Source organism: Equus przewalskii, chromosome 27 (assembly GCF_037783145.1).
Source record: "Equus przewalskii isolate Varuska chromosome 27, EquPr2, whole genome shotgun sequence".
Taxonomy (NCBI): Eukaryota; Metazoa; Chordata; class Mammalia; order Perissodactyla; family Equidae; genus Equus; species Equus przewalskii.
This window is the reverse complement of record NC_091857.1, coordinates 40,620,708-40,647,297: the sequence shown is the minus strand read 5'-3', so window position 1 is coordinate 40,647,297 and position 26,590 is coordinate 40,620,708. Positions and strand designations below refer to the sequence as shown.

At 61.9% G+C, this 26,590-nt stretch overlaps 1 protein-coding gene across 10 annotated transcripts; it reads left to right on the top strand.

Annotated features, from left to right (window-relative positions):
• Positions 1-332: 332 nt before the first annotated feature.
• SLC19A1 (solute carrier family 19 member 1) lies at positions 333-24,837 on the top strand. 10 transcript variants are annotated; one of them, XM_070597930.1, is made up of 7 exons: positions 350-423; positions 5,582-6,781; positions 7,301-7,536; positions 12,646-13,417; positions 13,488-13,680; positions 16,686-16,827; positions 23,651-24,837. In XM_070597930.1, exons 3-7 carry the CDS (start codon positions 7,348-7,350, stop codon positions 23,906-23,908), a joined length of 1,554 nt encoding a protein of 517 aa, XP_070454031.1. In that variant the 5' UTR covers positions 350-423; positions 5,582-6,781; positions 7,301-7,347; the 3' UTR covers positions 23,909-24,837. The 10 variants fall into 10 exon arrangements, with proteins under 10 accessions (XP_070454037.1, XP_070454031.1, XP_070454030.1 ...); XM_008542804.2 differs by lacking the exon at positions 350-423 and adding an exon at positions 4,462-5,014 and having other exon boundaries at positions 6,037-6,257; XM_070597931.1 differs by lacking the exon at positions 350-423 and adding an exon at positions 4,926-5,069 and having other exon boundaries at positions 6,037-6,781.
• Positions 24,838-26,590: the final 1,753 nt, after the last annotated feature.

Sequence of the window (26,590 nt, the reverse complement as noted above, 5' to 3'; positions counted from 1 at the left end):
GGCACTGGGCGCATGCCAGGTTGGGGGCTTGCTATCTGCTACCCCGAGAGCAGGCATCTGTGTCTGGGCCCTGCTGGAGACCCCAGGCAGCCACCAGACCAAATGTGGGTCAGGGCGAACCACCCAGGCCGCTGCTGTGCTGGGGGAGGGGACTCCACTAACCCCTGCAGTCCTGTCCTGGCGCAGTGACCACGTCCCAGGCTTGTGCTTGTGGGTTTGCCAGGAAAGGGACGTTTTAAATGAGCGTAGAAGAAAAGCACTTGAACTTCTTGCTCAGGACGGCCGGGGGAGGGAGGCCGGGGTCAGGGGCCGGCACTGGTCCAAGGGGCGGTCGCAGCTGGGTGGGGGTGGGAGTCCTCCCTCCAGGTCGATCCGGACAGCAGGACTGCCAAGGGGCTGTGACCAGGGCCGGGCGCCTCCGGGGTAGGCAAGGGGGCCCTGAAGGGGGCCGGAGGGGGATCAGTGGGACTGCGGTGGGGGGGTGGGAGGTGGGGTGGGCGGTGGTGGGGGGGTGGTCTTCCCCCTCCCCCCGCGGTACCAGCGGGGGCTCTAGGAGGAGGAATGGGGGTAAGGGTATGCAGCAGGTGGCCAGTGGGGGCTGCTGCGGGAGGGGACGGAGGTAGGCGGGGGATCGGGGGGAAGGTAGGGGGAGACGCAGAGCGGTGGCCAGTGGGGGCTGCGGGAAGGGGACGGGGGTCCAGTGGGGTATCCGGGAGGAGGAAGGGGAGGACGTAGCCAGGTGGCCAGTGGGGGCTTCGGCAGGGCGCGGGGGTTCCAGCGGGGGATCCTGGAGAAGGAAGCGGGGACGTAGCGGTGTGGCCAGTGGGGGCTGCTGCAGGAGGGCACGGAGGGTCCGGCGGGGCTCCAGGAGGGGTGGTTGGGGCCCGCGCCACACCGCGTGTCAGGGGGCGGTGACCGGCCGGGGATGGGGCGGGGCGTCCAGGTGACGGCCCGGGCACGCGGGCCGAGGGCGTGTCCCGGAAGCGCCCGCCTCCCGGAAGCGGCCGCGGGGCACTCTGGGCGTTGTGGTCCGGGCGCGCGGGCGGGAGGTCAGTCGGGGCCCCGCGGGAGGAGGAGGAGGAGCGGCTCCCGCCCAGGTACTGCGGCGGCGCGGCGCGTTAGGGGCGGGTGCAGGTGGATGCGGGCCCCTGGGCGCGCGGCGCGGGAGCCGGGGTCTCGAGCGCGGTCGAGGGTCAGCGTGCGGCCCCGTCCCCGCTCTGCCCGCCGGGCCCCGCCGCCGAGTTTGCCCCCCGCGCTGGCGGCCGCGCATCCCGCGGGCCCCTCCCCCGGGCGCTCGGAGCCGCGTGGGGCGGCCCCGCGCACGTGCTACTGCGGCGGGAACCGGCGGCGGGCGGCCCCGGGGAACGCACGTGTCCGAAGGGCCCCTAGCGCGCCCGGGGTCTCGGCCGGGCGGCTGCTCGTCTGTTCCCGCTGAACGACGCCCCTCCGGGCAGCCCTCGGCGCGGCCGGCGCGGAGCGCGCGAGGTCGTCCCGCAGCCTCAGCCGGTTGCCCGCAGTCCGTCCTTTCCTGAGGGTCTTTCAAGCGCCTCCGCGAGGGGAAACTGTGCCCGGGTTCCTGTTTACTCCGGGTCTGAACGCTTGCCCTAGAGGGTCCGGGGGAGTGGCCCAGGCGCACCCGTGTGTCCTGGATTCCTCGCCCTCTCGGGGTCTCCGCCCCAGCCTGCTCGGTCTCAGGATACGAATCAGAGTCTGAGCCCGCTCGGAAGTCTGGAATGCATGCAGAACAAGCTGTTTTCCGGGCCGCCCACAGTGCAGGCGCGTTCCTAAAGTACCTGAAGCTGCCTGCTGGGCGCCTTGCGGAGGAGTGACCAGGCGCGCCCTCCCTGAGGGAGACTGGAGAGCCCCCTGCAGCCCTGATTGAATCCGCAGACCCAGGACCCTCTGGCCCAGCAGAGCTGCCCCTCTGCAGGTGTGGGAGCCCCGCGCCCGGCCCAGGGTTCCCCGATGGCTTGCACCCTGCTGCCTCGGCTGGACAGTATCGCTGGGCCTTTGCATTCTCTTGCGTGTGCACCGCTCATTGCTGTCCTTGGGAGGGTCTTTGCTGTCCTTGTCCGTGCTGGACAGAGATGACCAATGCCTCCAGGGCCTCTTAAACTCGTGGGTTTGGTATCTACAGCAGTGGTGGCCGGAGGATTTCATTTTATTGTTTGGAACAGGGAAGTCTGTCATCTGACCTCGGGAAAGCATGTAAGGATTCTTACTTTTACTAACAGGTGTTTGAAAATGTAATGAACCTCCCTGGTTAACCTGTGGCAGTAGCGGCTGGTTTAAAACAGAACGAGAGAGCTGATGTTTGCCTTTGTTCTGCTCTTGGGTCCCCGTCCCTCCTAGGTGCTGGGAGGACAGAGCTGGGGGAGTAGCTAGTGCCCCCCCCCCACCCCCGCAGGTGCTGGGGTGTGGTCAGGGTCAGGTCGGTGTGGGAACTGTTGAGACTTCTCCTGAAGGCAGAGGTGTAGGTCCCTGGTCCTCCCCCATGACCCTCCCCCATGACCCTTCTGGCCGGAGGTACTTCTTTGGGTTGCCCTGAAGTTGCCTGGGGCTGGGCTGGGGCCAGGCACTGGGGGTCCAGGCTAGTCCTGCTGCCCGCTTGCCCTGAGCTTGGGCACATTTGTTGCCTCTGGGCTCCTTTCTGTGGCTCTGAGCCGGTGACAAGGTCCCTCTGCCTCGGCTTCCTGGAGCATGGGGCTGGGCCCGCCTGCGGGTTTGGAAGAGCAGTCTGCACTTTCTGGGCGGAGGGCTTTGAGCCTTAGCCATGCAGCTGACTACTGGCACCTGTCAGTGTCGGTGGTTGTGCCCACCCCTTGTGAGTTTAGTATACTGACAAAATGAGACTTGAGGCAGACGCACCCCCCTGAGAACACGGGCAAGGCCCTAGTCTTGCTGTCTTCTGCGTCTGTGCTCCCTTTGGCCCTCAGTCCCCAGCACAGATGGCCTTTCCTCCCCAAACGCTGAGGAGCAGGGCCCGAGGCCCCCACTGAGCCCTGGGGAGGAATCGTAAATGTGTGTGGGTCGTGCGGCTCAATGTTTTTTCCGTGGTGGCCAGTGTTAAAAATGGCTTTCAGATAAGACCGTGGATTCTTGGCCCCTGTGCCTGTATGGCAGCTGCTGCTCCTGGGGTGGGCCGAGCTCCTCCCCTGGCCCTGTCCTGCCTGGCTCACTTCGCAGTGACCTCCTCGTCCAGCCCAGAGGAGGGGCTGCAGGTGACAGCCCCTCAACCTGTCTCAGGAGTTTTTGAAAGCATGTTTGTGACAGTGCAGAGCAAAGAGACACAGGAGCCTCAGGAGCCTCGTCTCCCCAGTGGTCCCTTCAATTCAAGTCAGTGTTACCCCTCACGCCCCAGCTGGTGGTCTTGCCTGCAGTGCCAGCTCCTCAAGGCCGGCCCCTTCCTTCTGTGAGGCCATTTGGTGGCATTTCAGCCCGTGAAAGGTGACCAAGCTCAGCACTGCCGCGTGTCGTCCCCCGCCCCCCCAGTCTGTGCTCTACCCTGGGACCCCTGCAGCACGACCTCATCTCCACCTCATCTCGGGAACCAGGAGGTGTCCTGAGGGGAGGTACAGACCAGGCCCCACCCCCATTGGAGGAGGGGCTGCATCAGGGGAGGGTCGGGAACCCGCGAGGATCCTGCACCTTCTGTGCTCCTGCACCTTCTGTGCTCCTCTGTGCTCCTCGGGTTTCCTCGCAGGGTCTGCCTCCTCCTGGCACGGGGCAGGGTCAGGGGCCGGCCACGTGGCAGTAAACGTGCTCTCAGGACAGGGGCTGCCTTTGTCCTGGGTGGGCGTCTGCGCTCGGCAGCGCTCCTAGAGCCCGCTGAGTGCTGAGCAGAGGGGGCTCAGTCCCTCCTCCTGGTGTTCGAGAGGGCAGCTGCTCCTACAGACCCTGCTGGGACTCCGCGAGGACCCGCCGGCTCTCTGAGCCAGTGTTTGTGGGGAAGGCTGGTGCCCAAGGGGAGACCCACGTCAGCTAACAGGCCGCAGACGCAGAGGGCGGTCCCCAGAGGGAGATCAGGCCCACGTTACAGAGCCCAGGGCTCCGAGTGAGCTGCAGGGTCCATGGGTCCTTAGCATCCTGTGATCACAGATCAGAAGTGGCCCGAGGCCTGGGCCACCCATCTCCTCCTCCTGCCCCCTACCCCCCTTCCCTGGAGGAATTCTGGCCTGGGCTTCTCTCCCGAGGCTGCAGCTGCTCCTTCCCTCTGGCTGTTGTGTAACTCAGGAGACGCTGGAGGACTTCACTATTGTTGCTGCTCAGCAGGCTGAGTGCTGCACTGGGCAGTGTCTCCAGACGGCAGGATGGAGCTGGAGGGGCAGCTGTGAGGGCAGGCGCTTGATGGGGTCAGCCCTGGGGGGGCTGGGAGGGAAGGGGTGAGCTCGTAGGACACACCCTAAGAGGTGGCGTCAGGAGAGCCCTGATGTACACCCTGTCCCGTCTGCCCTGCTCCCCGGCGTCTGCAGACACTCCCCCTCTGTGAGCTCCTCGGGCATACGGGGCTCCCTGCCGTCACCTGGGATGGCTCCCTGTGTGTCCACCCTTGTGGGGAGTAGGGCTGGTCCACTGCTGCGTTGTGACTCTGGAGGCCTCTTGCAGCCCCTCCTGGCTGGGCCCTGGGGGGCTCTGGGGGCCAGGGGCTCACCTGATCAGTGGTTGGGGTGGGGTTGCCGTGCGTGCTGTCTGGGGATCCTGGATGTTCAGAAGGAGCTGTTTTCCATGACCAGCCAGGAACCCCGAGGCGGTGTCCCACTGCACCATGCCTGTCCCCTGCCATGCCCATCCCCTGCCATGCCCGTCCCCTGCTGGGCGTGCCTCTGGGTTAAGGTGCAGAGTCCTGGGCTGTGCCCCAGACCTTCAGACTGCGGTGTGGGGCGGGCCCAGCTCAACTTTCTTTAAGAAGCTCCGCCTCCGGTTTCAGAAGCCACAGGGGTCTGGGAGGTAGAAGGGAAGGCGGTGTGTTTGGCGCTGGTGTCCAAGACGGTTGCCTGGGATCTGGGGACACCAGGTAAGGGAAGTTCCTGTCGCTTCTGGAGGTGACGCCTTCGGAGCAGGAAGGCCAGGTACGGGGAGCTCTTGAGCCCCCGGGGTTGAGAGGGTGGGGTCCCCCTCCTGGGGACCTTGGGCTTAGTTCTTGGCTTTCACCCCACCAGGCGCTTCGCTGGTGAGAGTGCAGTTGCTCCCTCCAGGGGGCCATGCGCTAGGGGAGGGAGGGACCCGAGGGCGTCCTGGGGCTGCAGTGAGGTCTCCAGCTGGGTGCGCAGCTCTGCCGGGAGCCCCTCCCCTCCTGTTTCTGCAGCTGCCAGGGGGTCAGAAAAGCGGGCACTGGAATCTCTTATGCAGGAGCTGCGTGGCTTGTGCTCCGTGCTGGGCTCTTTCCTGGGGGCCGGGGCGGGGGCCGAGTTCCAGCTCCCTCCCTGGCTGATTGATTCATTCGGACCCTTGAGAACATTGGGGGGCTGTCCCAGAACCCTTTAACTCCTGGGGCCACTGTTGCCCCCCATCGTCCCCTCCCTTTGAAACTCTCTGGAATTCTCACGGCTGCCTCTCACTCCCGCCCTGCTCTTCCTTGTAGCCCCCAAACGAAACACCAGCCCCGGCTTCTCGAGGGGTTTGCCATTACCCCCCTTTTCTCTGAGTCACAGAAACAAACACAGGAGCTTTGAAGGTGGAAGCCATCCCGCTGTCCCACACAGTTCCCTCTGCTGAGGCCCAGGGCTGCGGGTGATAACCAGGCCCCTGGTGTGAGGTCTCACTCTGCTTCCGGAGCCCTGGGGGTCTCTGCAGTCACCTGGCTTTCGTGGGCCTTGTCATGGGAAGAGTCAAGAAGCTTCCTGCTGGGTGGTCCCTGAGCCACAGGCTGGCCCCAGCGCAGGGGACCTAGTGTCAGGAATCTGGGCGGCTTTGCCTTGGGGCCCCTGGACCCCCAAAACTGGTCCCACATCTTGGGAACTTTCTGTGCCCACTGCTTGGGGATTAGAGGGGATTCCCCCCAAATCCAGACCCGCTATGGACACCCTCCCTGAACAGCCATGCAGTGGCACGGAGTTGTCCAGCGTCTTCCAGCCCAGCTGCCTCTGTGTCCAGGGCGTCCCCACCTGCTGAAGCCGGGGGAGCGGTGAGCCCTCCCCGATTTTCACTGTCTACTCAGCGTGGGCGCCCGTCTGCACCTGACATGGTTCTTCCTGGCTGCTGGCTTTCTGACTTGCTTGGAAAGGAACCTTCTGTCGTGCCTTCAGTGGAAAACCAAGGTCACGTGGCACCTGGAGACGTAGTAACGAAAATGAGCAGCAGAGAAACTGCATTGAGATCCATAGACGTGGTTATCTGCCTCTCCATGTTAGAGGGCTGATTAGTAGGGTCAGAAAGGGGCTGCTCACCCTGTACCAGAGGGAGGCCCGGGAATGTTGGGAGGTTCTCCTTGCGGGAGGCACACGGGCTGGGCAGGCCGCCTGAGCCACTTCTCGAGGGCCTGTTGGCTGGGATGCTCCATCTGGAATGAGTCAGGCCCACCTACCGCCCACGCTTCACTTCGGGGAACCTCCGGGGATACCAGGGACCCTAGGCTCCAGGTCTGGGCCTCCGTCTGTCCTCTGCACTGCCTGCCTGTCACCTTGTCACTCCCTCAAGGGCTCCTGCCTCACTGTCGGCTCTACCTGCCAACCCCGTCTGCTGCGTCCCCCGGTCTTGCGTGGAGTCCCCGCCATGGGTCGGTGCTCCAGGCTGCAGTTCGTGCCCCTGGCCTCCCGTCACTGACCACCTGTGCTGTGGCCAGGTGTGTGCCTGGCCTCCTGCCGGGACGAATCGTGCATCCCAGCAGGGCCTCTTCCTGCCCACACCCTCGGGGCCACCTTGGGGCCGGGCTGCACTGCAGTAGCTGTAGCTGGGATTCCGCACGTGGACGCGTCCGGGCGCTGTGACACCAGCCACCGGAGCAGGCTGTGTCCCTGAGACCTCTCCCGGGAGAGACATGTGCCCAGCCCCGCAGCCCCAGCCACCTGCTGTGAGCGCTTGAAATGAGTCTGCTCTGCCCCAGAAACTGGATTTTAGACTGTATTTAGTTTTAGTTAACATTGTGGCTATTTGTGGGACTGCAAGCCCGGAGGCCCCTGGAGGTGGCCGCAGCCTAGTCTGCGTGGACCTGGTGCCCAGGTTGTCTCGGGCTGGTGGCCCCCTCCCTGCTCGGTGGGTGTCAGTCCTATCTGAGTGAGAAGGGGAGGCACCTTTCAGCTGAGTTTGGGGTGGGGGGCCCGGCTGTCGGCTGAGCTGTCCTGACTCTCGACTCTTCTTGCAGGAGCAGCATCACCTCCCGTCCCCCAGGCTGCGCGGGGCCTGGGCGGCATGGCGCCCTCCGGCCAGGCAGCAGAGAAGCAGGCGCCCCCGGAGCCGGGGCCGGGCCGTGAGCTCAAGTCCTGGCGGTGCCTGGTGTTCTATCTCTGCTTCTACGGCTTCATGGCGCAGATGCGGCCTGGGGAGAGCTTCATCACGCCCTACCTCCTGGGCCCCGACAAGAACTTCACGCAGCAGCAGGCATGTGGGGCAGGCGGGTGGGTGTGGGTGGTGCAGGACTTAGGTGGCACGTGGTGTCGCAGGTCCTGCCCCCCGGGGCCCTTCGCACTGAGGGGCCTGACTCCCATCTACTAGCCAGCCAGTTAGAGTGACGGCAGCCCACGTGGGGGTCTGTGTCTGTGGGTCTCCGAGGGAGGGGGTGCCCCCTGTGCCCCCAGCGCAGGCTGGGCGCCCTGGTGAGAAAGCCTGTGTGTACCCACCGGGCACCGTCTTCCAGCAGAGACTTGGCAGCGTTTGCCCGAGGAGGTTACCCAGGGGATGTTCCTGTCCCTCGGCGGCAGGACACAGGGTCTCGCTGAAACTTGACGAGCGAGCTTGTGCCACATGGGCCCTGGGCGCAGGCGGTGCAGAAGTGGCAGCGGCTGCCTCCCAGCGCCTGCCTTCTCCATAGAACGAAGCAAAAGGAGAACGTGAGGCCCGTGGGCCCTTGGTTGATGGAGCGCCTGGTCAGGCTCCCGTCCCAGCTGGGTCACCACCGTGCTCACCTCCCTCCGCGTGTCCCCTGGGCTGACTCGCTCTCTGCTCCCAACCTCCATCTGTCCCCTCCACCATGGCCCCTGGCCTCTGCACCCCTTGTTGCCATCGCTGGCCCTGCAGGGTCCCACGACACTGCTGGATTTCTTCCGGAAGCCCCTACCCGTCTCCGTCTGACCCAGGGCTTGGCCCCTGCCCGTCACAGACCCTAGAGTTTCTTTTTTCCTTTTAAGGAAAATGAGCTGTGAGCTAACATCTGCTGCCAATGCTCCTCTTTTTGCTGAGGAAGACTGGCCCTGAGCTAACATCTGTGCCCATCTTCCTCTACTTTATATATGGGACGCCTACCATAGCATGGCTTGATAAGCAGTGTGTAGGTCTGCACCTAGGATCCGAACCGGGGAACCCCAGGCTGCTGAAGGGGAACGTGTGAACTTAACCACTGTGCCACCAGGCTAGCCCTGCAGACCTAAATTGTTTAAGTCCGTGGCGTCACTGTGCCGGTGAGGTCTGTCCCCTCAAAGTAGCCATCTTGGGAAGATGCCCATGACTGGCTCAAAGCCCTGGCTGTGTGATTGTGTGCGACGCACAGCCACTGCTGACCGCTAGAGCGGGTCACTTCCCAGGTAAGGCCCGGGTGGGGACTCTGCCCATCCTCTGGGGCTGGGGCCTTCAGGGTTGCCTCCGTGCCCCCCAGACTCCCGGCCTCTTCCGAGTAAGGGGTCCCTCACCTCCCTTGCTCACTGATGGCCAGAGGGCTTTCCCCTGCTCTGTTGACATTATTTATAGGAATAGGATATGTGTGACGCTTCCTTAAAATAGGAATAAGAAAAATACAGCAAGAAAGTTGTAAATCCCATCCGCCCACCCTCTCGGGTCACATGTTAATGGATTGAATCCAGTAGTAATTTCCCAAAATCATGCCACTCCACCAGGCCCTCGGGTACCTGCAGAGGGTCGGCAGAGGCAGGCTGGCCCGGTGGGGCTCGGCCTGCGGGTGCTGGGAGCCGGGCCTTCCAGGCCTGGTCTGGAAAGCACCCTGGGCCGTGCCCGCGGCAGCCTCTGCGGCCTCTCCTGCCGCGGGACTTGGGCGAGTTACCCGGTAGGTTCTGGGGGGGCCTTCCCTGCGTCGTGCCCCGGGGGGCTTGAGCACAAGGCATCCTGTCTGCTCCAGTGGTCTCCAGTCTGTCACCACTGCGGGAAATGCCGATGCAGTGCACGTCCTGGGCACCACCTCTGCTCGCTCCGCATGTGCAGCCGGCTTCCCGTGTCCCTCTGGCCAACTCCTGGGTGGCCATGTTGAGTTTCTGCCCATCTGTTGGAGGCAAAGGCCATCTTGCTGCTGGGTTAGCGTTTCCTAGGTTTCTGCCCTGACCAGCCTCTCCCTCTCTGCAGGGCTGTCTGCCTTCTGTGCCATGTGAGGTTCATGGCGCTCGCGGGACCTGATGACCGACGGCCTGTGTGTCCCGTATCTCTGCCATCTGGGCCCATGGGGTCCTTTATGCTGGGGCTGTGCATTTAGTTTGGCCAGATCCTCCCTTGTGGTGGCGCTGAGTGTGGCCTCCCGCCCTCTGTCCTCCCTGGTTTAGGAAGCGGGCTGTGAAGGTGCAAAGGCCTGCTTTGTACCTTTGGGTTGAGTCCCGCAGCCCCCCGCCCTGCCGATGGTGAGCGCCCGCCCAGGACCCGTCACAGCAGTCCCTCACCAGGGTTGACACGGCCCGTCACCCCATCACTGGTGGGATTGCTGGCTGTCCTGCTGCATGACGCTCCCTGCCCTCTCATCAGGGTGGACTCGGGGCCCATCCAGGTGCTTCCAGGTGTCGGCTCTTGATGCCTCCTCTTGGATTTCGGGTCACCTGTGGCCTAGCCCTGCCCTGCCCCCTCATCCACTGATCCTCAGAGCCCCCTTGCCCCGTCCTGCTGCCCGTCCCTCCTGCTGACCCCACATCCCTGGCCCCACACCCCAGCTCAGCCTGGCCCCTGGGGAACCTCTCCCTTCAGAGAAGCTGCTGTCCTGCAGCTGCCTTGAACCAGGTCTGGGCACAGTCCTGCGCTCTGCCCATCAGCCTGGCCTTGGCCTGTCCAACCACTGAGGTGCTGGGAGCATGTCCAGGCTATGCTGGGCACAGGCCAGTAGGAGGCCGTCCTTGTGCCAGTGCCGGGCCGCCTGCCCCAGGGACTTTGTGGGCGCCCCCTGCCCCCAGCACCTTTAGCCTGTGATGTGAGTCAGTCTCCTCTGCTGGCTGGTTTGAGGGGGGAGGGAGGAGGGGTCAGGAGAGGAGGACAGAAGGAGGGAGACAGAGGGAAGGAGGAGTAGAGAGGAGGGAAGGAGGTGGGGGCAGGAGAGGAGGAGGGGAGGACGAGACCAGCTGGTCTCCCCAAGGCTCTGACCCTTCCGGCTCTGACAGGGAGGCCCCCGCAGCTGAGCAAGCTGTCTGCCAAGAGATCTCATTAACCAAGGGGCTGTTTACTGTTCCTGGAATTTTCCGTAAACTCGGCCAGACCCCTGTAGCCAGGCCCCCGTGGCTCTTCCTGACCAAGCGCAGGTGGTTCAGCTTCCCCACTGGGGACTGACGTGCGCTACAAACATCCCCGAATGCCCGGGGGACCTCTAGTGCTCAGTGTTTTGGGGACCACAGGCTTTGGGGTCAGCCTCGGCTCCCAGTGGGTGTGTGGGTTCAGGAGACCACAGGGCGCAGGACTTCCCGTTGGAGGCCTGGCTGCTTCAGTCTCCCGGTGGCTGGTGAGTGGTGGGCGGGAGGCAGCCCCACATGCAGACCCGGGCTACTCTGCAGAGGGGGCCTTGGTGCCTGCTGACGTCGTGGGGCTGAGGGGCACCCGGGCTGGCTCGTGGATTGCACTGTTGAGTTAGCAGGTGGTCAGGCCCAAGTCAGGGTTAGCACTCTCACTCTGGTGGGACCAAGGGAGGCTGCAGCTGCTGAGAGCCCAGCAAGGCCCCCGGCTCACCTGGTGCATGCCCTGCCTGATCTGAGCTGTGGCTGGGGCCCCTGGGTGGGGTCTGCTGTCAGGTGGGGTCTGGCAGGGCTCCTGCATGGGGCTACCGGCTGAAAATCCACCTAGGCCTCAGGAGATGCTCCAAGCCCAGGTGCCTCTCATGTCCGTCCCCCAGGAAGGGGACAAGGCCAGAGACCTGGGCCTCTGCCAGGCTGGGGCCACCTCCTATGGAGTGGCGCAGGTGAGCCCAGGGCAGCCCCTCCCTGGGCAGCCAGGGGGAACTTCTGGCTCTTGCCCTGAGTGGTCTGCAGTGGTGCCCTCTGCCCTGTGTCCCCAGGAGGGAGCACTCTCGCTGTGCTCAGCTCCTCGTTTGTGTGGAAGGAGAATGCGCTGAGGCCACAGGCGGCTCCCTTGGTGAAGGTGGGAGTCCTGGCTCCCACAGAACGCGTTCCCCTGGTCCCGCCTGATGCAGGGGGCCATGGCCCAGTCCTCCTCCTCCCTCGAGTGGGCTGGGGCGGGGCAGCCAGGGGCTCCCTTCCAGCGTCCCTTGTACCCTGGAACTGAGCAGACTGGCCACTATGCGGCGGAAAGCATGAGGAGAGTCCTGTCCTGTCTCCTCTCCTTTCCATTCTCTCTTCTCACTCTCCCTCTTTCTCGTTTCTTCCATTTGTCAACCGTAAAAAACAGAAGAGCCAGTTATTTTACCAGCAAAATGAGCTTCTTCAGGAAGAGCGCGGGAATTGCAGTTGGGGCTTCCTCCGTGGGGAAGGGGAGGCTGGGAGGGGCCGGCGGGAGGTTCGGGTAGCCGCCTCTCTCTGGCTGGGCTGTTGCTGGGCCCGGAGACATTCTCCCTTCCCGCTGCTGGGGAGCCGAGGCTCCGGAGTGCCGGGTGTGGGAGCCCCTTCAGCTTCCCGACCCCGTTTTAGACGAGGTTCCCTTTATTTGATTTCACCCCCTCCTCTATTCTGTGTCACCGTCGTGTGAGCTTTCCCTCCCTGCCCCCGTTTGCCTTTCCTCCAGGACCCGGGCGGCTGTGCTGGGTGAGTGTGCAGTGGTCGCACCCTGACTTCCATCTTGGTAGATTGAAGGCAAAATCAAATCATGTTTTTATTTCATTAAAAACAAGCCTAGAGGGCCCGGCCCCATCGCCGAGTAGTTAAAGCTCTGTTTCGGTGGCCTGGGGTTCCCAGGTTCGGATCCTGGGTGTGGACCTGCTCCACTCGCCATCCATGCTGTGGAGGCTTCCGCATACGGAGTGGAGGAAGATGGGTGCGGGTGTTGGCTGAGGGCGAATCTTCCTCAGCGAAAAGAGCGAAACAAAACCCAGATTAGCATGACCTAACATGTAGATAGTGACTATTTTTCTGGTAATCACCAGCTTTCTGGAGGCAAACGAGTCTTCTCTGTGCCACACCGGTTGGCAGTGGAGGTCCGAGCACAGCCTGGCACAGGAAGCGTGCCGGTGGGGTGGGTGTGCTGAGGGCGAAGCGTGATCTGGCGCGGGCTGTGTTACTCCCTGTTTTCCCCGCTGCTTGGACCGTCCTGATGGGCTGTACGTTTTAGAGGATGTGGTGGCCTGGGGCAGCACTCCCGGCGTGGTCTTGGTGGGGGGCGTGGGGTCACCAGCCTGCTGTCCTACAGGTCACCAACGAGATCACGCCGGTGCTGTCGTACTCCTACCTGGTGGTGCTGGTGCCCATCTTCCTGCTCACGGACTACCTGCGCTACAAGCCGGTGCTGCTGCTGCAGGCGCTGAGCTACATCTGCCTGTGGCTGCTGCTGCTGTGGGGCCGCTCCGTGCTGCACATGCAGCTCATGGAGCTCTTCTACAGCATCACCATGGCCGCCCGCATCGCCTACTCCTCCTACATCTTCTCGCTCGTGCGCCCCGCCCGCTACCAGCGCATGGCCGGCTACTCGCGCACAGCCGTGCTGCTGGGCGTCTTCACCAGCTCCGTGCTGGGCCAGCTGCTCGTCACCGTGGGCAGGCTCTCCTTCTCCACGCTCAACTGTATCTCGCTGGCCTTCCTCACCTTCAGCCTGCTCCTCGCGCTCTTCCTGAAGCGCCCCAAGCGCAGCCTGTTCTTCAACCGCAGCAGCCCTGTGGGCAGCGGGGCCACCCCCTCCGAGCTGGACCGGATGAGCCCGGGCCCCGGTCGGCCTGCGGGCAGGAAGGCTGGCTGGATGCTCTTGGACACCCTGCGGCGCTTGACCCTGGTGCGCATGCTCTGGGAGCTGCGGGACAACCTGCGGCTGCCGCAGCTGCGCCTCTGGTCCCTCTGGTGGGTCTTTAACTCGGCCGGCTACTACCTCATCGTCTACTACGTGCACATCCTGTGGAATGTGGTCAACCCCACCAACGACACTACCGAGGTCTACAACGGGGGGGTCGACGCCGCCTCCACTCTGCTCGGTACGCCCTACCGTCCCCGCCCGCCCTTCCTGCCCTGCAGGGACGGCCGTGACATGTCCTATCTCCCCAGGTGCCATCACCTCCTTTGCTGCGGGCTTCGTGACCATCCGCTGGGCCCTGTGGGCGGAGCTGGTCATCGCGGGCGTGACAGCAGTGCAGGCTGGGCTCATCTTCCTCATGTACAGCACGCGCAGCATCTGGCTGTGCTACGTGGCCTTTGTGCTCTTCCGCGGCTCCTACCAGTTCCTGGTGCCCATTGCCACGTAAGTCGGGCCGGGCGGGGTGGAGGCAGGAGGGCGCTGGCCCAGGCAGCTGCTGAGAGGCCAGAGCCCAGGGCCTGGCTGTGGGCAGGCAGCTGGAGGGCCATGCACTGTCCTCCTGCCAGGTGGGGCTGTGGGGTCATCGGTGTATATTAAGAGGCCTCCCTTCTGGAATGTTCTCTGGGGAGTAGAAGAAGTGTGTGCCGGGCAGTGAAGCAGGGCTGGTGCTTTTGCACACATGGGAGGAGCAGTGGCCCCTGGACACCTTTAGCCAAGGGCCCAATTGTCCCCTTGTTCACAGCACGTCCCGTCCCAGCTGCTGTGACCCCGAGACTCGGCACGGAGCTGGCCCCTGTGGCGGCGCCTCCCACCGGGCTCCCTGGTGGCCCTTGTGAAGTCCCTTCTCCCAGCCTCCCCCCGTTTCCGGGGCCCCACGCGCTGCTGCGGTCCCATCTTGGGTGGCCTGGAGCCTTTCTCCTCTCCTGCTGGAAACTGCGGCTCACGGCCAAGAAGTGCCCAGGTGTCCCAGCTTGCCCTCCGCCAGGGCTCTCCTCATGCCCTCGTATTGCTCACACCGCTGGGGACTCTCCTGCTCCTGCCCAGGGACGTCCCAAGAGCTACCTGCCAGACCGCTGTGCCTTCCAGGACCCTCCCTGGCCCGTGTGCTGCTTGCTCCTAACACCCCCAGCGTGCTCCTGTGGCCTTTCACAGCACTACATGTTCACCACACACGCTCATCCCCCACACACTCACCCCACACACGCTCACCCCCCACACGCTCACACCCCGCACGCTCACCCGCCACACGCTCACCCGCCACATGCTCTCCCCGCACACGCTCACCCCCCACACGCTCACCCCCCACATGCTCTCCCCGCACACACTCACCCCCCACACGCTCACCCACCACATGCTTACCCCCCACACACTCACCCCCAACACACTCACCCCCCACATGCTCTCCCCCACACGCTCACACCCCACTCGCACACAGGAGCCTGTCTCCCGCCCCCAGCGCATGGGTCTTTGGCCCTAGTTCCCGTCTAGGCCTCACCTCCCTGGGCCCCCAGGCCTCGCCTCCCTCTGGTCATGCCTGCATCAGAGCACCTGTCCCTCCTCGTCTCGCGCTCCGACAGTGCCCCAGGCTCCTGATGCCTGCTCTTGTCACCCCACGGTGTGGTGGCCTGACTCGTGCCCCCTCACAGAAGCACCCAGCACCCACACCTCCCTATCCACTTTTGCCACACCTTCCCGGGCTCCGAGAACCTGATCAGGCTCGGGTCCTTCCTTTCCCGCACTCGAGGGCCAAGCGCTGCCAGATGCCCTGCTGCACGCCTGACCCGCTGGGGTCGACTTCTGCGGATGATGCCCTTCCTGCTCCCCGTGCCCATGGCCCAGGCCTGGCCTTCCTTGCAGTCTGAGGCTGTGTCCTTCCTCCCACCCCACCCTTTCTCAGCCCCCAAAGGTCCCAGAGCTTTCCCTGTGGGCAGGCGCTCTGCGCTTCTGTTACCATCAGTGCTGTGGGGTGGGGGGCGCCAAGCCGTCCTCCCTTCTCCCCGTCCCTCCCTGCCTATCAGGATGGCACCCTGGTTATAACGTCCATCACAGGAAATGTCAGGTACGATGCAGAGAGGCACGGGGAGGAGCACAGACTTGCTTCTCAGACCCCTGTCCTCCTGCTGAAAGTCGGGGGTCTGCCTGATGTAGGGCTCCACAGCCCTGCCCGTCTCCCTTAGCTGTGTGGGTCAGGGTCGGCACAGACGGGGCTGGTCCTCCTGGTGACGAGTGACACGCCACACGGCCCCTCCCCAGTTGATGGGAATGCCACGTCCAGTGTTTTCCTGTGCCACACAGCACTGAGGGCGGCGTCTTCTCACCTACACTTTTCTTTCCAAATTCTGATTGTGGCCCCAGATGGGTCCGAGAGGGGGCCTGGCCATGTCAGAGCATGTGCTTTAGAAAGGGGCTGTCGGTGGATGCTGTAGATGCCCACTGGGCACATGCAGCCCCTGCGGGTGGTGGAGGGCAGCCCGCGGCCTCTGGCCCTTCCTTGATGACGGTCGGCCTGGCTCTTCCCATTCATGGACGTGGACTCTGTCTGCTGGGTTTTTCTCCTTTTGCACGTCATGCACTTAGACCTCCAGATGTGCCGGGAGTCTCGTGTCGTGCGTGGGCTTTTCCTTCACGCCCATTGCCGAGTGGTGGGGCGAGAGTGAGACCCTTGGGTGGGACGTGGCTTCACTGGTGGCTCCTGGCCCAGCTCTGGTGTCGCAGGAGCTCGTCTGTCACCCTGCACTTTGGTGACAAGCTCCTTCCCACGGTTGGCCTGCCGCCTTCACCGTACGACTGCTCGTCCCGTGTGTGCCGTGTTTCCTGCTCCCCCAACCCCAGCCCAGTGGAAGCCCCTCGGCCACTCTTGTGAAAGGTCTGGATGTTCCTGTTGGTTTATTCTTCAGAGCTTGAGAGTGTTTCTTGTCTGGTTGCTTACACTTTGGGGATTTTGGTTGGAAGTACTTTGGAATGTTAATCTTTGCAGGACTGGCACTCTGAGCGTGTCGGTTCCCCTGCTCTCCTGTGCGACTGTCCTGTGCCTGATTTATTCAATCACGTAGTGATGGGAGACTCTCATTCCTCCTGCTGCTCTGCCGGTCCTCGTGAGAGGGATTTTCACGGATTCTGCGTTGATTCTCACTCTCTCTGCCCCTTGGCCACCAGGAGACGTTTAAACGTCTTGCCGAGGCTGCGTTGGCGCCTGGTTCTCTGTTCATCTTGTGAGGCTGCGGCAGCTTGGAGCGCGTGCCCCAGGAGGGGTGGGCCGCTGGGCCCCAGGCTGGGCTTCCGGGTCTCTCGGGGCCTCAGTGGGCCTGGTCAGTCCGCAGGCCGTGCAGGCTGTTCCTGGCGCCCCTGGCTGCCCAGGGAGCAGCTGCTGCCCCCCGGCGGGTCCTCTGTGCGCTGCGGGCACCTCGCGTCGCCCCGTCGAGTCTGACCTGAGCCTGCTTCCCGTTCAGTTTTCAGATCGCATCTTCCCTTTCTAAAGAGCTGTGTGCCCTGGTCTTCGGAGTCAACACATTCCTCGCCACCATCCTCAAGACCACCGTCACCCTCGTTGTTTCCGACAGGCGGGGCCTGGGCCTCCCGGTCCACACGCAGGTGAGCCCCCGTTCCAGGAGGGAGGCCTCGAGGGGGATGTCCCGGCCAGGGCATCCTGGTGTCCAGCCACCGGTGGCATCGCCCCCTCCAGGGACCCAGACACAGATCCACTGTGGGTGGGGCTTGCCCAGGGGGCCGGGCATCTCCAGCTGGACACACTGGACCGACTGGGTCAGAGCAGGAGGTGAGAAGCAGCCCCGGGCAGGAGGGGAAAGGTCAGAGGGCAGGGCAGCAGGGAGCCATGGTGTGGCTGCCCGGGGCTGGCCTGTCCTTCCTCCTGGGGCCCAGGTTGGGGACATCAGCATCGGCATGGCTGATTCCAGTTAGATCTCTGGGACCTCCAAGGTCGGCCTAGATGCGGGTTGCTCTGGAGGGGCTCCTGCTGGCCTGGGCGTCCACCACGCTGCCTGACGTCACTGGGAGGACAGAGGCGTCCCCGTGCTGTCCTCGCTCACTGCCCTTATTCAGGTACCTGCCTGTGACGTCAGGCGGTGAGACCCGGGCCTGGTTCACGTGACAGCTCCTTGCCTTCCTGTTGGAGGATGGGTGGAAGGAGAGCTGGTGGGGTTGATGTGGGTGCGCGCTGGCCCCTCTCTGGCCCTCTTCCCTTGGTCCAACTCTGGGCGTGTTCTCAGTGCTTCTGAGAAGAGGTCAAGAATTCCTATCCACTGTGAGGTTGGGGGGCACTTGTGTGTGACTCCTGTGGTCTCAGGCAGGGCAGGACCCCTCTGGACAAGCTAGAACTAGCCAGAGGATGGGCCCTCAGGAGGGGTGGTGACTGGGCTTCTCGGGGACCACCCCGTGCAGCCTGTGGCCCGACAGGCACCCTTGGCCTGAGGGGACGCAGCCTCCATCTGCTGGGAGCCGGGACCTCTGTGGGTCCTGGGCTCCCTCGAGGTCTGACCCTCCGTCTGAGGGTGCTGAGTCTGCATGGCCTTGGTGACCCCATGGTTGGCCAGGCAGGAGGTGCCGGGCAGGAGCAGACCCTCTCGTCTAGAAATGGTCCTGGGGGTGGAAGTGCCCCTTTGGGGAAGAGCATCAGGGTCTCTCACCCTTGGCGTCCACATGGGCAGGTCAGTCTCAGGCCTGCTTCTGCAGGGCCCTCCAGACGCACAGCCCCTGGCTCCCTGGGCTGGACACTGGGAACTGTCTCAGGGTTGGCGCAGCCCCTCTGTGGCCGAGCTGGACTCAGGTCCACAGGTGTGTGGACAGCTGCACCAACCAGGTAGGCCAGAGGGGCCATCGGGAGGGCATGAGCCCTGTGCCCAGGGATGGACATACTGGGGGCCTCCCTTGCAGGGGTGTTGGCCGGCAGATGCTTCTGCTGACTGTCCAGGGAGGCCTCCCCCCAGAAGCAGCAGCCTCTGTGAGGGGAGCACCCCTTGGCCCCAGGCCTTTCCATGGAGCCTTGCCTGGCAGTAGTCCAGCTGGCCTGGGAAGAGCCCTCCATCCCGGACCCCCAGTTCCTGCCCAGCAGAGTGGGGCAGTTAGTGTGGATGGGCAGAGGCCTGTCTCAGAGAGATCCCTGATCCTGGTGGACCCAGCCACGTGGCAGCTCTGACCTGCCTGTGGGCCCTGACCTTTGAGGTCCCTATACCTGTCGCTGTCCTGTGTCCAGCCCGTGGGTCCAGGCAGTGTGCATAGAAGCAGGCCTGTCACCCAGCGCCCACACGTCCTCCCTGAGGGTGGGCCTCCCTCGCCGCCCTGGCGCAGCCCCGCCCCCTGCTGGCTCCTGTCCACGTCAGGTCGCATCGAGAAAAGCGCATTGATTTTTCTGTGGCTGGTTTCACTTCCGAGTTAAAGAGTAACTGGAGGAGCAGATGGCGTGTTTGCAGTTAGAGGCTCTGGCGGTCGGGATGTAGGAAGTGGCGCTCATCTTGCTCGCTTGTGCCCATTCTCAGTGCTCCGTGTGCCCCTCACGTCTGCCTGAGGGGTGGGGACAGGCCATGCAGACACGGGGCCAGGACGGAGCATGGGGATCGGGCCTCTGTTAGCTCTGTTTTAAATTAAACTTCCTGTTTCTGGGTGACGCACATTCATGTGCACGTGGGAGGTGCTGCAGATCCGTGTGCCCGTTCCTCTCCCCCGGGCACATGCTCCGTTCTGCGGTGCAGCGTCTACCAGGATGTTGACCTCACTCAGTCTGGAGTGAGATGGTCCCCTCCCCACAGGGTCCCTCCAGCTGCCTTTTCACCCCAGCTGACTCCCTTCACATCTCCCCCCGACCCCCGGCCACTGCAGTCTGCCCCCATCTCTGTCACGTTTGCGTTTCGTGGGTGTTATTTAAATGGAATCTGGCTTTTTTTTTTTAAATCAACCTTCTAGGTCTTTTTTTGAAAGATTCGCACCTGAGCTAACAACTGTTACCAATCTTCTTCTTTTTTTTTTCCTCTTCTCCCCAAAGCCCCCTAGTACATAATTGTATATTCTAGTTGTGGGTCCTTCTAGTTGTGGCATGTGGGATGCTGCCTCAGCACGGCCTGATGACGGTGCCATGTCCGTGCCCAGGATCCGAACCAGTGAAACCCTGGGCCGCTGAAGTGGAGTGCATGAACTCAACCGCTCAGCCACAGGGCCCGCCCTGGAATCTGGCCTTTGAGATCCATGGGGGCATTGCTGCCCCCCTAGCTGATGCCTTTTCCTTGCGTGGTGTCCCTGGTGTGGAGGGACGGCAGCTCGTTTACCTGTCCACGTGAAGGACTCTGGATTGTTTCCAGCTTTGGGCTGTTGGGAATGAATCTGCTATCAGTGTTTGTTTACAGGGATTTGTGTGAACGTGGGTTTTCGTTTGTCTGGGACAAATGCCCAGAAGTGCAGTTGCTGAGTCACACTGTTGTTGTGTGCTTTTGAAGACGCTGTCTGTTTCCCACGGTAGCTGCACCATTTACATTCCCACCAGCCACGGACGAGAGATCTGGTTTCTCCGAATCCTCATCAGCTTTTGGTATTGTCACTGTTTTTTTTTTATGGTGAGGAAAATTGGCCTCGAGCTAACATCTGTTGCCAATCTTGCTCTTTTTGCTTGAGGAAGATTATTGTTAACATCTAGGCCAATATTTTTCTATTTTGTATGTGGAACACTGCCACAGTATGGCTTGATAAGCAGTGTGTAGGTCTGTGCCTAGGATCCGGACCTGCGAACCTCAGGCCAACAAAGCAGGGTGCACAAACTTAACCACTATGCCACCAGGCCGGCCCCATCACTATTTTTTGTTTAGCCATTTTGATGGGTCTGGGTGCTATTTTATTGTGGTTTTAATTTGCATTTCCCTAATGGCTAATGACGTTTTCTCTCCACGTGCTGGTTTGCCGTCTGCACATTCTCTTTGGTGAAATGTCCCTTCACTCTTCTGCCCATTTCCTGTTTGGATGGTTGTCTTTTTACTCTTGAGTTTTGAGCACTATGTCGTGTAGTGTTAGTCGTTTGTAGGATACACAGTCACACATCACCTGACAACAGGGATACCTTCTGAGAAATGTGTCCTCGTTGTGCGAACATCACAGAGTGACTTGCACACACCTGGATGGTACAGCCTCCCACACACCCAGGCGTGTGTGCTGATCTTACGGGACCACCGTCATACATTCAGTCCGTCGTTGACTGCAGTGTTATGTGCTGCCTGACTATATGGTTTGCAAACGTTTTTTCCAGCTCTGTAGCTTGACTTTGTTATGTTTGTAGAGTGAAGGTTTTTAATTTTGATAAGGTCTGATTTGTCCATTTTTCCTTTTATTTTATTTTATTCTTTTGAGGAAGACTGGCCCTGAGCTAACATCCATGCCCGTCTTCCTCTACTTTATACGTGGGACGCCTACCACAGCATGGCTTTTGCCAAGTGGTGCCATGTCCACACCCGGGATCCGAACTGGCGAATCCCGGGCAGCCGAGAAGCGGAACGTGCGAACTTAACCACTGCGCCACCGGGCCGGCCCCCATTTTTCCTTTTAAAAAGAACTCTTTGCCCAGCTTGGGATCTGAAGACTTTCCCCACATTCTTTTGAAAAGCTTTTTAGTTTTCCATTTAAGGCTGTGATCAGTTGGAGTTAATTTTTGTTTAAGGTGTGAAGTCTGCATTAAGCTTCATTCTTTTGTCTGTGGACGTCCAGTTGCTTCAGCACCATTTGTGGGGAAGACCAACTTTTCTCCGCTGACTTGCTCCCTCACCTTTGTCAGCATTCAGCTGGGTGTGCTTGTGCGTCTCTGTCTGGGTGCCCTGTTCCCCTGAGCTGTGAGCCTCGCCTTCCCTGTCACCACCTGTCCTGCTCACACAGCTGTAGGGTCAGTTTGGAAATTGGGTAGACTGGTTCCCCCAACTTTTAATTTTTTTTCAAAATTGTTTGAACTATTATAGTGTCTTTCCCTTTCCCTGCAACTTTTAGAGTAATCCTGTCTGTATGTACAGAAACTCTGACTGGGATTTTGTTAGGAGTAGCACTGAGCCTGTATATCGTTTCTGGGAAACGGACAGCTTTGCCGTGTTGAATCTTCCAGTCTGAGAACACGTCTGTCTGTCCATTTATTTAGAATGTCTTTGGTTTCTTTCACATTTTGTAGTTTTCACCACACAAGTACTGCACGTGTTTTGTTAGACTGAGACCTAAGCGTTTCAGTGCTTTTTGAGCACTTGTCAGTGATGTGTATTTTTAATTTCGGTGTCTACATTAGTCTGCTAGGGCTGCCTACTTTCAAGATTCTCCCTCCGTCTTTGTCTTCAGCTCTCACAAGTCTGACTTTGGATTTGTTGGCCTGGTTATTCTGGGTTTGTCCTATTTGGGATTCCCTCAGCTGCTGGAATCTGTAGGTTCATGGCTCTTGCCAGACCTGGGGAGCTTTCGACCCTTATTTCCTCACTGCTTTTGCAGCCCCATCTTCTTTCTGCTTGTGGACACAATGTTACGTCTTTTGCTTATGGTCCCAAAGAGAATGAGGCTCTGCTTTTTTTCCCATCTATTTTCTTTGTTGTTCAGCTTTAGTAGTTTCTGTTTTGTTTTCCAGTTCACTGATTCTTTTCTCTGTCCCCTCTGCTCTGTTGTTGAGACCGTTCACTGAGTTTTTATTTTAGTGATTATTGTATTTTTCAGTTTTAAATTTTCCTCTTTGTCTCTCCTGTTTCTTTCCTGAGACTTTCTTTCATTTGTTTCAAGCATGTTTGTTGCTCGTGGAAGCATTTTTATGATGGTGGCAAGCTGATAAGCTGGGTCTCTGGGCTAGGTCTCGTGGAATGTCAGCATCCCTGTCTCCCTGGTGCTGGTACCTGCTGGTTGTGTCCTGTGTGGGTGGAGCTCCCCGTGGCTGTGTGTGTGAGCGGTTTCTGACCGACGCCTGGGCCTTGTGGGTGTCAGTATGAGACTGGGTCGTACCTGATCCTTCCGTGTTAGCTGACTGCTGCTCATGCCGCCCCAGCAGGGGAAGTTAGGGGTGTGCACCTCATTCCAGCCATGTGGGGTGACAGTCTAGGCCCTTCACTCAGCCCTCCTGATGCTGAACCAGGCTCCTCCTTATGCTGGGCAGGGAAAGGGTTTCCAGCTCCCCACGTGCCCTTTAGTGACAGGGCTGTGGGGCATTCTTGCTGCAGCTGAGGGGTGAAAGTCCTGACCCTGAGGGGGTTGGGGGTCCCTTCCCAGGTGGTCTCTGTAGGGGTGAACGTTCCAGCTCCCCACTGGGCCTTGTCCAGCACCACCCCAAGGTGGGCGGGGGCCTTGTTACAGCCTGGGTAACAAGAGTGTGGTCTAGCTGGAAGCTCCCCCCTCGTCCTTGCTGGGTGGTTGGGAGGATGGGAGGGTGGGGTCTGGCTGGAGTAGCATGGTTCCCATCTCTCAGTTTCCTGTCCTGCTGGGCATCCCCCTCTGATCCTTTGGCCATAGAAAGCAGCTTTAGTTGGGGCATTTTTTCTGCATTTTTCAGCATTTCTGTGTTGCTGGGTTCTTTAGTTCAAAAAGTCATGCAGCAAAAAGAAAAAGCCCAGGGAATGCATCACCGTGTTGCTGCCTGGGGTCCCAGGTCCCTGGCTGGTCTGCCCCCGTCCACCCGTCAGTCACCTGTGTGCTCTGGGCACACAGAAGCATCACACGCAGGGTCTCAGGCACACCTGGGGGGGAACAGGTGGAACACGTCACCTCCATCTTCATGGAAGCACAGTTCTTGGCGACTCATTTCCTGGTGTTGTTTCTGACAGTGGGCTTCCCTGAAGGGCTGACAGCGCAGTGACGAGGGGCTCCAGGGGGCTGGCCTGCAGAGCTCTGGGCTCTGGGCGGGGCCCGCGCTTGTTCTGGCCCATAGACACCGGGACCTCCCCGACCTGTCTCCATGGTCTTGAGAATCGAGGGGGACATTCGTGTGCTGGGCATGCCTTCCCTTGTGTCACTGCTGTGCAGTCTCGCCTGTCACCAGGGCTGCCTGGCTCTCGGGCCATGGGAGACGCAGACTGCCATCCTCCTCGCCCGGCTCCGCTGAGCACAGATGTCCGTGAACCCTCGGCAGCCGTGGGAACTCGGCCCTCAGAGGGAAGCGGGGCTATGGTCATGGGAAATGAGCAGGGCGCCTCGGGGGAGCTCCCGGAGGCCACAGGGCTGCGGGGAAAGTTCCGGGGTTCTGTGGGAAAGTGGAGGGAGCCCCCCAGGGCGGCGCCCAGCTGTGGCAGGGAGGAGGGCGAGGGTGGTGCTTGCGCACTGTGGGACCTGCTCGCGCGCTGGCCTCTGACCCCTGGGCGCCTCCAAGCCAGAGGGAGAGCGAGGGGGGAGCACACAGTGCCTGCCCTGACTGCCCCTCCTGGGTTGCTGGCCCCTCCCGCCCCGCCCCTCACCTGCACCCTCTCTGTTCCAGTTCCTCGTCTACTTCGTGTACTTCTTGGTGATGTCCGCCGCCTACTTCCTGGGGGCTGTGCTGGTGGGCCTGCGGCACCTCCACGAGCGCCGCCACCAGCCCCTGCCCCTGGCCCAGGACCTGAGCAGCCCCGAGGAGGCGGCCACGCAGGTGCTGAGCGTGCAGGACGGGGCCCTGCTGCCGGACCCAGAGATCAGCACATGGGCCACCGGGCCGGCCTCCATGGAGCAGAGCGAGCAACCGGAGGCCAAGGCCTGACCTGGCCTGACCTGCCCTCCCAGCCCGGCCCAGCGGGTGGCCAGATCCCTGACACCAGAGGCAGCACACCCGTCGTCTCCACGTCCTCACCGAGCCTGAGACTTTGGTCACCGCGCCTCCTGGTGTCCAGGTTTCCAGTGTTGTCCGAATTTCAGTGTTCAGACTTTGGAGCCCCTACATGGTCTGGTCCCATGACCCATGCCTCAGTGAGGGGGCTTGGCTTGTCCCAGGCAGCCCCGAGCCCTGCACCCCTCACCCCCACTTCACCTCTGCCATGGCCTGGGGCCCGTGGGGACTCTGGCAGCTGCTGGCTGCTGTGGGCTAGGTTGCTGTGCCCGGCCCTCATGTGGACAGTGGTGGGTTTCCTGTGCCCACCACACCACCTGCCCCTCACTCTCTTGGGAGGCAAATCCTGCTTGCCCCTGGGGACTGGCAAGGTGGCCCTGGATGCCAGCCCTGCAGACTCCAGCCCCCATGGGGTGTCCTGGGCCCTTGCATTCCTGGGCCTGTGGCTAAACGGTGACATTTCCGGTTGTCCAGGTGCTTGCATTTTAAACAGTGCAGTGTTCCTTTTTTTTAACTGACTTAATTGAGAAACCTCATCTGGCTTCTCTTTTTCTGTGGGAGAAGCTGGGTGGGGGCAGGGCAGCGTTCCCCGCCAGGTGGAAGCAGGACACTGGGCCCTGGGAGCTGGTTCCTCACTTTACCCCAGGCCCTCCATCGTCCTCCCTCCATTCCTGAAGTGGGCTGATGCTGACCTACCTCCTGCTGGTGGAGGGCCGCGTGGGGCTGCTCACATGCCAGCCCAGAGGACTCACCCTGTGCCACCTGGGCATGCCACCTGGGGGTCTGAGAACCAGTCCTGCATCCCCCTGAGGTGTGAGATGGTCTGCTCTTCTCGAAATGCATTAAAGACCACACAACCTGTGTGTGAGGTGGCTGCTGATTCTTTGCGGGCCTGGGGGTGGAGGCTGGCGGTCCATAGGGAGGCCGAGAAGGGCATCCCGGCCCCTGCCCCAGCCACCCGCAAGGACCCACTCTAGGCACTGTGCCCTTGGGCTGAGCTCCCTCCTGTGCCCCTCCGCCCCCGACCAGGGCAGGGCAGCTCAGCAGCGCCGGCGCTCCACGGGGTCCAAAGGGCAGGCCAGCTGCTCGGAGCCAGCTTTCAGTGAGGAGCAGCACTCCTGGCTCAGGAGGGGCCACCAGAGCTGGCTGTACCCCAGGGTGCCCTGAGGTCGGCTTGGGCGAGTGGGGCGTCTTCGGGCATCCTGAGGGCCGAGGAGGAGGCTGTACTCACTCGGTGCTTGGTTCATCACAGCCGACTATGGGCCACAGGGCGAGTGGTCCCCACGCGTGTCCACACAGGCCCGTCACAGCCACCCGAGGACCCTGCTGGGAAGGGGGCAGCATGGAGTCCAGGGCCCAGCAGCATCCTCCTTCCGGGCCCAGACACCTAGTGTGACGCCCCCTCCAGCTGTCTGGTCCTCCCCCCAGCCCCCACCCGCTCCCTCCGCAGCCTCCCCACGTGTGCCGTGGCCCCCTGCTCAGCCTCTGCCATCTCCAGGCCCTGAGGACCTCATCTCTCCTGCTCTCGAGCTCCTCGGCCACCAGGATGGGGGCAGCATTGGTTCCAGGCACACAGTGAGCCTGTGCTCCCTGCGGTGTGCACGGCCCTAACCTCCCGGGGCCCAGCTGACTGCAGCAGTGGGGCACGGAGGAGGCGAGTTCTGGGGCTGGAGCCCAGGCTGCAGAACAGCCCCCTCCAGCCTGGAAGGAGGAGCCTGTGAGGACTGCTGGCTGCCCCCAGGGAGACCCGTGAAAAGAGAGGAGTGCAGCACCTCCACGCACACTGTGTATGCCTATGTTTCCATGCACACCTATATATGTATCCATGTATGTCTGTGCTCACCCGTGTACCTCGTGCACACCTGTGCTCCCTTAGCAGGATCTGCCAGCTGGGCGGTCCAGGGACAGAAGGCTCCTGAGGCCCTGACCGATGACTCTGAAGGCTGCCTGCATCCAGCGTCGTGTGCAGGGTCCTTTCTTGAGCCTGTTGGAGAGCTGCACCACCTGGCTGACAGGAGCAGCCTGGTTACAGTCCCAGTGCTGACAGCAGACCCTGGGCAGCGGGACTGTGGTCCCCCACCCCTCCCAGCACGGCCCCCAGTGCAGAGCCCCGCTAGCTCCCCCAGAGAGCCCAGAGGCCCCCCCCCCCCGAACGTCCTTTCCGGTCCTCCTGCAGGGAGGGCAACGACGTGGATTTCCTTTCAGAGGTGCTGGTGTACCCTCTGCCTTGCACACGTGGCTCGTGGACACGGCCCGGTCCCATCCTGCACCAGCCCCAACCCTTTATGTGGCCTTGTCTGTCCCAAGGCTTGGCGGGGCAGCCCTGAGTTGACTGTGAGCTGTGTCCTAGCCAGGGGCATGCGTGGCCATCGCCCTTGCCTCCAAGGTTTCCTCAGCTCTGTGTCCAGTGCTGGACTCAGGAGGACGCAGTTCTGGCCAGGGACCCAGGCATCCTGGGTTTGGGCCCAGTTGGGTCCCAGGACATGCCCCTGGGCAGAGCTCGGCAGGCATCAGCATTGGGCATCCTTACTCTAGAAACAGAGAGTTGGGCATGGGGTCGGGGCCCCAAGACAGGACGCTGCCACGCCCTGGTTGGTAGACCCCCACAAAACTCTC

Bases quoted from the DNA above. Each gene is read 5' to 3' on its own strand.
- SLC19A1 (XM_008542804.2), top strand. From the start codon at position 6,182: ATGGTTCTTCCTGGCTGCTGGCTTTCTGACTTGCTTGGAAAGGAACCT. The intron at 6,258-7,300 runs GTCACGTGGCAC...CTCTTCTTGCAG, and splicing joins GCCTTCAGTGGAAAACCAAG to GAGCAGCATCACCTCCCGTC. The intron at 7,537-12,645 runs GCATGTGGGGCA...GCTGTCCTACAG, and splicing joins AGAACTTCACGCAGCAGCAG to GTCACCAACGAGATCACGCC.